Raw genomic sequence first — 10,698 nt, forward strand, 5'->3', positions numbered from 1 at the left:
GTTTTCATGGCGTCGTCATCTCTGAGGTCGCGGTGTGTCAGTGACGTAGCGATGCCCCGACGTCCACTGTGTGACGCGAATTTCTAGCTAAGAGTGAATTTCGTGACGGCACGGACGTCGACATGTGACTGCGACACTACTACAAGTGTCTAAATTAATTAGCAATCATTGTACACGTCAGCACTGAGGAGTGAGAATAATATGACAGGTATTTGCTGACGTAGGTCAGATTTCTTCTTTTTTAATAATATTCTTAAGTGTGTAAAATAACCATTTAGCGTAATGAAACTAGTAATATTGTAATTGGAGTGTCACGGTGCCTGTCGTTGGGTCATATAAGTTTACAATTTGAACACAATGTTCAGCTGTACTGCTGAATTAATTTGACGAAAGTCGCTTCTTGAAAAGGTTATCTAAAACCAATTTTACGTAATATGGTTTCTAAAAGTCGTATATAATTCGAAAACGTTTTCGAGTATCCGACTTTCAGATATAAATAATATTAATTAATTAGCTACCACACTTCACTTGTCTTTCCAATACTGTGCGAAGTTACAAAACTTAAACGGTATAAACACGATACAAAAGCTCTGAGCATATACGTCGACGAGTTAAGTCTGCAAATCTTACGTCGTATAATAGCGTAATTTTAAAGTCGACAATTACCTTCTACGTAAACAAACCAAACAAACGCGCGCCCGAGCGGCGCTTTACACAGAAAGGGTTCGATTTTTGCGTTCACGATTCAAATTTTTGGTTTTCGCGAAAAAATTCTATAAAAATATAAATTTTACATCGGCCGTGTCGTCGCAACGTCGTTGACGTCACTCGACGCCACATCTCGAACGACATCGACGCATTCGAATCGCGCCGGCCGGGCCTAGGCGAGGCGCACGCGCGGCGACATGGCGATGTAGTGGTGCTCCGGCAGCGGCAGCGGCGGAGACAGCGGCGACATGGGCAGGTAGTGGCCCTCGGCCGCGGGCGCCGGCGGGGCGGGCGCGGGCGCGGGGCGGCGCGCGCGCAGGATGAGCGCCACGATCTCCTGCGGCAGCGCCAGCGCCGCCGCCGCGTCGTCGTCGAAGGCCACGGCCAGGTCGTCGTCGTCCAGGCGCTCCTCGGAGCGCGCGCAGCGGCCGCAGGAGGCCGGCGGGCCTCCGTCCAGGAACTCGCAGCTCTTGGTCTCGCCCTGGCCCAGCGCGCCGCCGGCCTTGGCGCCCTTGGCCTTGCGCCCCATCTTGAAGTTGCGGAACATGTCCCGCGTCGGCGCGAACTCGAACTTCTTCTTCTTCGTCTCCACGTCCTTGTTCTCCTTCGACACGTCGGACTTCGGGGAGCCGGTGACGCGCGAGTCGCTCTTGAGCCTTTTTCTGGGGAAGGGAGGTCTCGTTATTCAATTTACTTAGTAAAATTATTTTTAATCAAACTTAAAGGCGAGAACTTCGCACTTTAGCTGCCGCCCCAACGGGTCCCGATTCGTACAATGAACTCCTTTTCAATATAGGTATCACAGACAACCATCATTGCAGAGTGTGCATGAAGAAAGAAGAAACGGCTTCGCTCATCCTCCTACCGTGCTCCGGCGTGACCAACTACAGGACGAAGTCTTCAGCAAACCGAGTAGGTTGCTGCCATTCCTGAAGTACCAAGTAAGGGGGGGCGCGGCGGTACCTGAAGACGCTGAAGGCCGGCTTGGCCTTGCCGGGCAGCGTGGCGGACGAGGCCGCCGAGGAGCCGGAGCTGAGGCTGCAGCAGCGCGGCAGCGAGCCCAGCGAGCCGTGCCGCGTCACCGCGCAGTCGTCGTCGCCGTCGCCCGACGAGTTCATGCGCGAGTTCCATGACTCGCCCAGCTTCATCGTCCTGCCCACGACAGACACCTCGCTATTAGCGAAGACTCATTTACACGAATCAAATGTACTTTTACACCTCACTAGCTCGGAAAGGCTTTCTTTCAAAAAAGGTTTTGGTAATTCGAACTTGACGATGAACTGTGGTGCACTTTACTTTTTCTGTCGGTAAAAAAAAACATAATAACACATTCAACTACGCCATTTTCCGTACAACACTTATGTAATATAAATCCGTTGATACATTTTATTCTTATTATTGTTGACATTAAATTAACAACGATAACTAATTTAGTTTATTAAAACGATTTGTTCTAGTTCAACTGTCTTTCTGTCATCTCCCATTTTCCTCGATATAGTGAGGTGAAAAGTTGTGTGTTTCGCTCGGCAGCAAAGTTATGTTGCGTCTCGTGGCTTGAAACCCTCGCTACGCTTAGAATTCTATTTTTGAATTCAATCTTAGGATCCTTCGCTGGCTCAGGTTTCAATACAAACAACAAACAATTCGCGTCAAACAACAACTTTGCAGCCTTGCATAACAAATTAATTAATTAATAATTATATCTATTTCTCCCAGGCGACGCTACGGCAAAAAAGTTGTTAAAAACAAAAAACAAAGATCTGCAACAAGTACAAAGAAAAATTCACGCGTCACTATTTTGTTTAGTCAAAAGAAAAAGTTTATCTTCGGATGCGTTCTGAATTTGCATCTCATCAATTTTTATTCTTGCTTGTATATATAATTTTGTGTGATTATTGAAATTATTTTACTTCTTCGACGTATTAAAATAATTTAATAAACAAAATTAATTATCGTAGTCAATTTAATATCAACCATAATAGAAATAAAATATACCAACTGATCTAAATTACATAAATAATGTACGACAAATCACGTAGTTGAACGTGACATTATGATTTTTTTTCGTCGAAAGAAATAGCTAAGGCACCCATTAACTTACAAATAAATGGACGACGGGTCTAATACAAAAACCACGAAAAAAATGTACCAAGTCAACCTATTTAAACGTAGTGACATGTAAAGGAATAGGAAAAAACTTAAACGTTGAATTTAAATTGTAATGTCATCGCAGTACTGTCTAATTTTGCTTGCTTCGCTGTCAGTCGAACAAACGAAGACTAAAGCGTGAATGACGCTCTGTATACGATTTTAACGCCCTGTAAGTTCGGACACTTTTTAGCGCAGACCCGACGTCCATGTAATTGTAAGTCAATGGGGGCACCACAGTCCATGGTCAAGTTCGAATTTCAAAAACCTTTTCCACGCTAGTGTGCAAAAAGCGCTTTTGCGCGCAGATTTCTAATGAGAACGAACGCCTTACCGAGCTAGTGAGGTGAAAAAAATATTTGTTATTTTATTTCTTGTATATTTACATTAGAGCAGCAATAGATAAGCTTGTGCAGAAAACAGAAGCGTACTTTATTTCATGCAGGTGGACGGATGCAAAGGAAAGAGGGCGACTCACCCGAAGGGCAGCCGCGGCGGCAGCGGCGGCGGCGGGAAGCGCTTGCCGGTGCGACGCATGGTGGCGTAGACGCAGTCTGCCACCGACTCGTAGGTGGGCTCCTCGACGGGGCCGTTCCGCGGCCGCGGCAGGCCCATGGCGCAGTACACGGCCTCGCCGCCCTCCGGCAGGTCGGGGATCTCCTCGTAGATGCCCGACGCCACCGACGCCAGCGACCGCCGGTCAGACGTGCTGAATTTTTATAATGTACGAGTTCATATGAACCCTGCCACACTGGCGCGGTGCGGGGCCGAACGGTATGACAAACAGGCGGAGGGGGGGCTGTGTTGCTGTGTTCCGGTTTTAAAGGGTAACGGTGCTGGTGGAATTACAGGCACATGGGACTTGTCAACTTATGTCTCTGGGTTTCGGCGCAGTGGGAGTGCCCCTCACATCTTTGCGATTTAATGCTCTGAGTGGCACTGCAAGTGTGCGTGTAGCTTACCATCAGGCGCACGACTTTTTCGTTCCGTCACTCGATATTATAAAAAAAAGAGCTGTTCAACCGCCTCCGTTGTCGAACGGTTACCATGCCGGAGCCACGCAGAGGTCCCAGGTTCGATTCCCGGACCGGGAGAAATATTTGTATGAGCTACATTTATTTCTCTCGTGAGTTTGGGTGTAATTTGTGTTTGTCAATGTGTATGTCCATGGCACTTGGAACACAGGGTTTCCCTAGTGCGGGGCTATGTTGAGTGTGTGCGTTATTATTTATTCCATTGTTTTGTCAGCGTCCACATAGAGCGGTAGCAGCTGACGCGGCTTGAGCGACAACTCTTGAGTATCTTTTTATTAAGTTCCTATATGAATTCGATTGCTTCCGACGGCGATGTGCTTTATTCTTTAAAATCTGTGTTGAAAATGGAACGGGCCGCAAACTACGCTTGAGACTGCTGTGTGGCACGTCCCGGTATGCATTCGCTTCCGGACGCTGATTTTCCCGCTGTACCGCCTCTGTGTGGCCCGAGTTTAGCAGTTGCAAGTCTCGGTCTCACCTGTCCTCGGAGGTGGCGGCTTGGAGCGCCTTGACCTGCGGGCCGCGGCCAGCGGCGGGCGCCAGGTCGCCGGCGCCGCTGCAGCGCGACAGCTGCCCGCTGGGAATGCGCTTCGCTTCCTGCACGAGCACGACGACGTCATTTCGAGTCTAGCATAATCGACATAATATCGCAAAGAACACTACGCGACGAAGTTCTTGACGAAGTTCAAAAAATTCGCGACTTAGGTATCCAAATAGATTCTTTACTAAGCTTTGACAAACATATCAATATGTGTACTAAAGGCTTCTAAAATGCTCGGATTCGTATTAAGTATAGTGTATAAATTTCAAAAATTTAAGACAGTCATGTAAGTAAGTAAGTAAGTAAATTCTTTATTTCCTCCACAAATGTGTAACAACTTAAGTAAACATAAGAGATATAAAAGTAAAAAAAAAAAAATCATGACAGGAAAATTTGTAGAGGCTGGAGCCTAAACTAGGATACCCTGTATTTTAGGTCACCAGGCCTCCACCTCCAGATGTTCTGATCAATATTATATATATATATAAATATAAGAATATAAATTAAATTGTAAGTGTGTGAGAGTGTGTGTGATGATTGAGTGCATGTGATGTGTGTGAAAGTGCGTGTGATGTGTGCGAAAGTGCCTGTGATGTGTGTGTAATTGTTTGTGATGTGTGTGAAAGTGCAAGTGATATGCGAAGTGCTTGTAAATGTGGATACACACTAGAGTGAATGTGCGACCTGCGTAGGTTTAGATGATTAATTTTACGAGTTCATAAACGGTGGACGCATTTGGTGAGATGAGAAAAAATATAAGAGTTCGAACATTGACTGTTAAACTTTAGTTTTATTCTAGCATTATTATTTTGTTTGACTCTGCAACTTAGATACTTATAGCATCAAAAATTACTAGTAAGTACAACTCTCTAGTAAGAAGCCACTTGGAATATTGCAGTGTGGTCTGAGCAACTACCTACAATATACACATTTAGCGCATTGAAAAGTTGCAGGAAAGGTTTATGTGACATTTAATCTACTCTAGCAAACTAGCTGCAAAACTTGCATCAGATTAGAATCGTTTGAAACATATTAAGATGGCTACACTAGAAACCCGTAGAAAAGTGATCGATCTGACCTTTATCAAGATAATGGGCTCAGGTATTATTGATTGCCCTGGTCTGCTCTCTAAAATAAAATTCCTTATCCCGCGACAATTGCCGAGGTCTGTTAGTAATAGGCTCTTCCGTAGGCCAAGATGTCGCACAAATTTGAGGCTACATGGTTTCTTATCGCGAACAATAACATTGTATAAGGAGTATCAGAGCGAAATTGATCTAATTTGTACTTCCGTTTCTATGATAAAGAAAGTGATGTGATAAGTTTATAATTATTGTATCGCCATGCCCAACCAAATATTATTGTACTGTGCACTCCTTTAAGAGGGAGCAGAGGAAAAATTCCTAATCTTCGATTTGATTTTAGAGGGGTATATCCACTTTAAAGTTAAAAATAAAATATTGTATGAGTAACTACACGATATATTCAAGCATAGACATTAATCAGAAACATAAAACAATAAAGTTTCCTCGATAGATAAAAATCACGAAATGGCCTCTAATTTTCACATTTTTTCGATTCATCCTCGAAATGCTACAGGTTATTAGGACAAAAATTAGATAATTAATTATATTTATGCATGATCGAGGACTGTCACTACGGATTTTTTTTAATACCTTTAGTTTTAGAGTTATTCCGCTACAACGAATTTGGTACTTTTAATGCGCCAAATTCAACATCTCCTGTACCATGTCACGCGAACTTCAGGCATATATTTGTTTCACAAATTTGGGCGGAGCCAACGTCAAAACTTTTTTGGCATGAGAGCTCTTAAGTAATGGGTCATTTAGTTTAAAACCATAGTGTCTGTATACCTGCATAGTTATAGTGTACTCATTGTTGTGAGAGCCTGATTAAATAAATAAATACACGAGCTATCTTATATATAGCGTACCTTGGACATAATGAGATCGATGTCGTCGAGCGACACCTCGGAGGGCCCGCTATACCAGCTGCTGCGGCGGATTTCGCCTGCGAAGAGATAATTAGCTAAATATTTTTTTATCTAAATTTAGAAAGCTTTACCGTGTAAACAAAACGGTAATGCAGCTCCGTAATGCTCTATAATATAATGCTATATAATAACCATACAATTCGACTCAAATATAGCCGTACCGGAGTTCGAAATGATAACTATCATTGATAATTATGATGATAATTATCACAATAATTGATAATTCATTTGGTATTTATAAAATTAATTGCAGCAACAAAATACTGCCAGTAACAATTCCATGCCAAGTATTTGTATATTAAATGTCAATCCCAGAAAGTTACAAACCAAACGTTTTCCGAAAAAAAATAATTTTTCATGTTTATTTAGTTTTCTCACTGTTTGTCGTGGACAAAAATATGAATCAACATAGATAATTAACATATATTATACCGGATAATTATCATGACAATTATCAAAGAAAACAAACACCTTAATAATTTCGAATCCTGGTTTGTAGTTTCTTGGTTTGATCAACAAAGGAATAGACAACACACTGTTAAACCACTGTCTCTCGAATGCTGCCCAACGGCTTCCAGAGTCTCTCGGTCTGAACGAACGCCATCAACACGTGGTGAATATTCTCAACGGGGAAAACTTTTTCCTTTGCGGTTTCCATTGATCTATGTATTGAGAAGACGAAACTCAGGTGGAAGCGACGCACCTAGGTCAGAGTGCGAGGTGGAACGGAGGTCTCCGTCGCTCTTGCTGAGGTTGTGCGCGCGCGGCGGCAGCACCGCGCCGTCGGGGCGGTCCTGCAGCGCGGCGCGGCGCGCCTGCGCCACGGCGGCCGCCAGCTGCCCCGCCAGGCCGCACCACAGCTTCAGCTCGCCGCCGCCGCTGGGGTACGCGCTGCGTGCAAAACCACACACCACTCTCTAACGTCACGCACACGACTCTGCTCCTTCCGCAGTCGTCGCGGCACTTACGCGCGAAGCTGGCTGGAGAAACGCAGCGCGACCATCGGACCGCCTTCCGTGAACGATGAATGTGAGAAATTAAATGAAAAAGCGGTGACTCTGAGATGAGTGACGACACTTATTAGTTAATGATTATGATGACTCGCTAGCGCTAATCGTTTTTCCACGTAACTCGTTATATTATTTTAAACTTTTACTATTTAACGCGACCGCGTAATAAACATCCTGGTGATTCTTCGATTTACTTTTATCGTTCCGAATTTTGCTGTAGTAAATACTAATTAAGTTGCAGGCCGACGCGCGGCGGCGGCGAGCGTAAACAACAAACATGGGCAAGTGACCTCTTTGAGACAAACACGAGGTAAACGAACCGGGTTTCCCTTACGCACTGTAAACAAAGCGCTCTTCATTGCAGTCTGCAACCAATAAACGAGTATCGTTAATTGATAAAATACCCAATAAGTCAATTTGTTCGGAATTCCATTGTGACACGTTAGTTGTAATTAGAAGTAGTAAAACGATATTACTGGTAATTGATAATAAGTTTGAACAGGTCCTACAGTCAACTAAATATAATTGTTATTTGTTTTATTGGTTTTATCGGGTGTCCCAAGATCTAGGGTCTACCTGGGCCCCATTCTCCCGTTACGTTCTCGCTTGAATGTATTTTTAGAACTGTATGTGAATGGGATAAATTATTATTATTATTTAGTTTAAATATTACAACAAAGTTTCTTGATTATAATATTTCAAACAAACAAGTCGTGTGCGCGGTGGTAAGCTGTCCATATCAGTTGAGTACCACACAGAGCTTTAAATCGCAAAGATCTTAGAAGCACTGCCACTGCGCCTGTCACCCTGAGACATAAGTTGAAGAGCCCCAAGTGCCTACAGGCACTGTGAAAAATTAAGACGCGTTTCGTGTGGGATACAGGGGTGGGAGGGAACAAACCTATCGATAGTGAGCACACAAGTTTTGTGGTTGTCGGCCGGGTCAGTGCGCAGGGCGACGGCGGCGATGTGCCGCCAGGGCAGCAGCGCGGCGGGGCGCAGGGCGCGCGGCTGCAGGCGCACGCCGCGGGCGCTCAGCGAGGCCACCCCGTCGCCGTGCACGCCGCACTTGCGCGACAACTCCGTCGGGGCCACGCTCACCGAGTAACAGTCTTTCAAAACTGATTCCGACTCTGCAATGGATGGGACCAAGCATGATGCACGAAGGCACTTCTTTTTAATCTTCATTTCTGACACAACATTTGCGACAGCTTATTATGTCGCAAATTCACGCAATAAAAGTGCCCACGTGTTTAGCATAATGCAATGCATGAGATGATAATGATGCATGTGAAATGTCAATTATTATGTGCAAATGGATGGCGTAGCCATTGAATAACAATTGTTACATTCCTCAATAACGGTACAATCACTATATTCCCTTCCTTTCTCCAAGCACTGCACATAACAAAAACATTGAGGGTAACTGGTGTACAATGAGTGAGAATAATGAAATGATTTTTGGTTCATGTAACAAAATATTGAGTCCATCCTCGATAGTATGGTTTGAAATGTGAATGTATAATGAATAACAATTCAGTAGCACATGTATTTGCATAGAATATGGTGACGCCAATGGGTCAACGCATATTTGAATTTTATGCCTGCCAATGAACTCATGCGTAACATAATTTTTTTATTGGCCACTGAAAATTTTTAATACATCCCTAACAAACAAAAACTATTTAAAATCCAATATACCCAAAACCACAATACGATTTAATCAACAATAACACATTTAATTTGTTGGTAAACATACATAAAAGGTTCAGTAAGGTTCTTACTAAGTATTACTGGTATTTTAATGGCAACTAGGAGGTACTTAAGTAAAACTTAGTATTCCGAGGTATTATTATTTCCTTTACGGCAGTCACAAGGCTTGTGCCAGTGTCAGTATTATAAGAATATTATAAAAATTATGGCAATCTTTGCCATATTCCAAGGTATGCAAATAATAGACAGTAGACCACTGGGCTGCTGTCGTATGCATTCTGTGCTGCTACTACACATAATGTGCAATCTCAGTACAAGTTAGGTTCCTTTGCCTAGTTTCGTTAGTCTGAATAAGTTTTGCAAAATTCTTTTTTTATGTATACTCAAATCTGTGGCTGTATGTGAGTCCATAATACCACTTAGAGGAAATTGTAGGCATTTAAGTTACACTAGACTGTCAATAAGTACATACATACTTTTAATTAAACAGAATGTATAACAATAAGTTGTAACAATTGTTGCACCTAGAACTCAGTTGCATAGATATTTAGACCTCACTCTGTTATTACATTTTTGTGATCTAACACCAGAGTTGCTTGAAAACAATTGCACTGAAGTCCATAGTGTTGGTAGGTATCTGCTGTCTGCCATCTGTCGCGTCGCTCAGAACAGCACCGTCATATTTATGCAGAATAAAATATAAACAAAGTTGAAGGTAGATACTCACCAAGCGATTTATCTTCAAAGAGCAAAGTTCTAATTTTGTCCATCCACAAGTTGGCGTCGTGTAGGGTGGACGCTGCAAGCAGTACACGCGGTTTGTTGTCTTCGGTGCCGAATACGGCGAAAGCGTAGGGCCTGGTGCGAGACTTGGCGCGGCGCACCACGCAGCCCGCGGGCAACTCCACCGCTCCGGCCGCTGCACCCGCCTCGCTGCAATATACTGCCAGACATCCCCCCGAGCTCGTCGGGCTCGGCCTCAATATGCACCATTGCCTCTTCCAAGACTATAAGTAATCAAAATAAACAATGTTATTCTACCACTGTTATGATCACACAGATTGTGCAACCGTTGTCAACATCACTTACTCACCTTAAATGGATTCAATCCGAGGTTTGACTTCAAAGGGTACTTCACCTCCAAGTACCCAGACATTCTGAGGGAACATTTACACGGTAATTATCATATTTTACCACTCGTTATATGAAAATACTAAATAAAAACACGAGGCTCAACTCTCCACTACAAACACGTTTGTTTACAAAAATTCATAGACAAAAAATAGTATAGAGTTTAACTTCAATCGATAAAGAATACCGGTTTTCCCCGTACGCTCGCTTATATTCATTCACAGAACACTATACTCACAAGGCCTTGTGCAAAAATTATCAACAGTAACTTTCAAAACTCTATGGTTGTAAGTGTTTTTATCTAAAGTATTGTAGTTTTAGTTAGTTTAGGGTAGTTTTCACCATGTTTTGTTTTATTTATACTTGGTCTGGGATTGGTTGTTATTTGGTGAGAATACT

At 43.3% G+C, this 10,698-nt stretch overlaps 1 protein-coding gene across 1 annotated transcript; it reads right to left on the bottom strand.

Annotated features, from left to right (window-relative positions):
• Positions 1-334: 334 nt before the first annotated feature.
• LOC113230801 lies at positions 335-10,400 on the bottom strand. Its single transcript, XM_026464890.1, has 9 exons — positions 10,262-10,400; positions 9,896-10,175; positions 8,297-8,588; positions 7,149-7,336; positions 6,386-6,462; positions 4,369-4,487; positions 3,335-3,565; positions 1,672-1,860; positions 335-1,370 (listed from the first exon to the last, which is right to left on the bottom strand). The coding sequence occupies exons 1-9, from the start codon at positions 10,322-10,324 to the stop codon at positions 881-883; spliced, it is 1,929 nt and encodes a 642-aa protein (XP_026320675.1). The 5' UTR covers positions 10,325-10,400; the 3' UTR covers positions 335-880.
• Positions 10,401-10,698: the final 298 nt, after the last annotated feature.

The sequence above is a fragment of the Hyposmocoma kahamanoa genome, unplaced genomic scaffold (assembly GCF_003589595.1).
Source record: "Hyposmocoma kahamanoa isolate Upper Pololo Valley unplaced genomic scaffold, ASM358959v1 64, whole genome shotgun sequence".
Classification (NCBI taxonomy): domain Eukaryota; kingdom Metazoa; phylum Arthropoda; class Insecta; order Lepidoptera; family Cosmopterigidae; genus Hyposmocoma; species Hyposmocoma kahamanoa.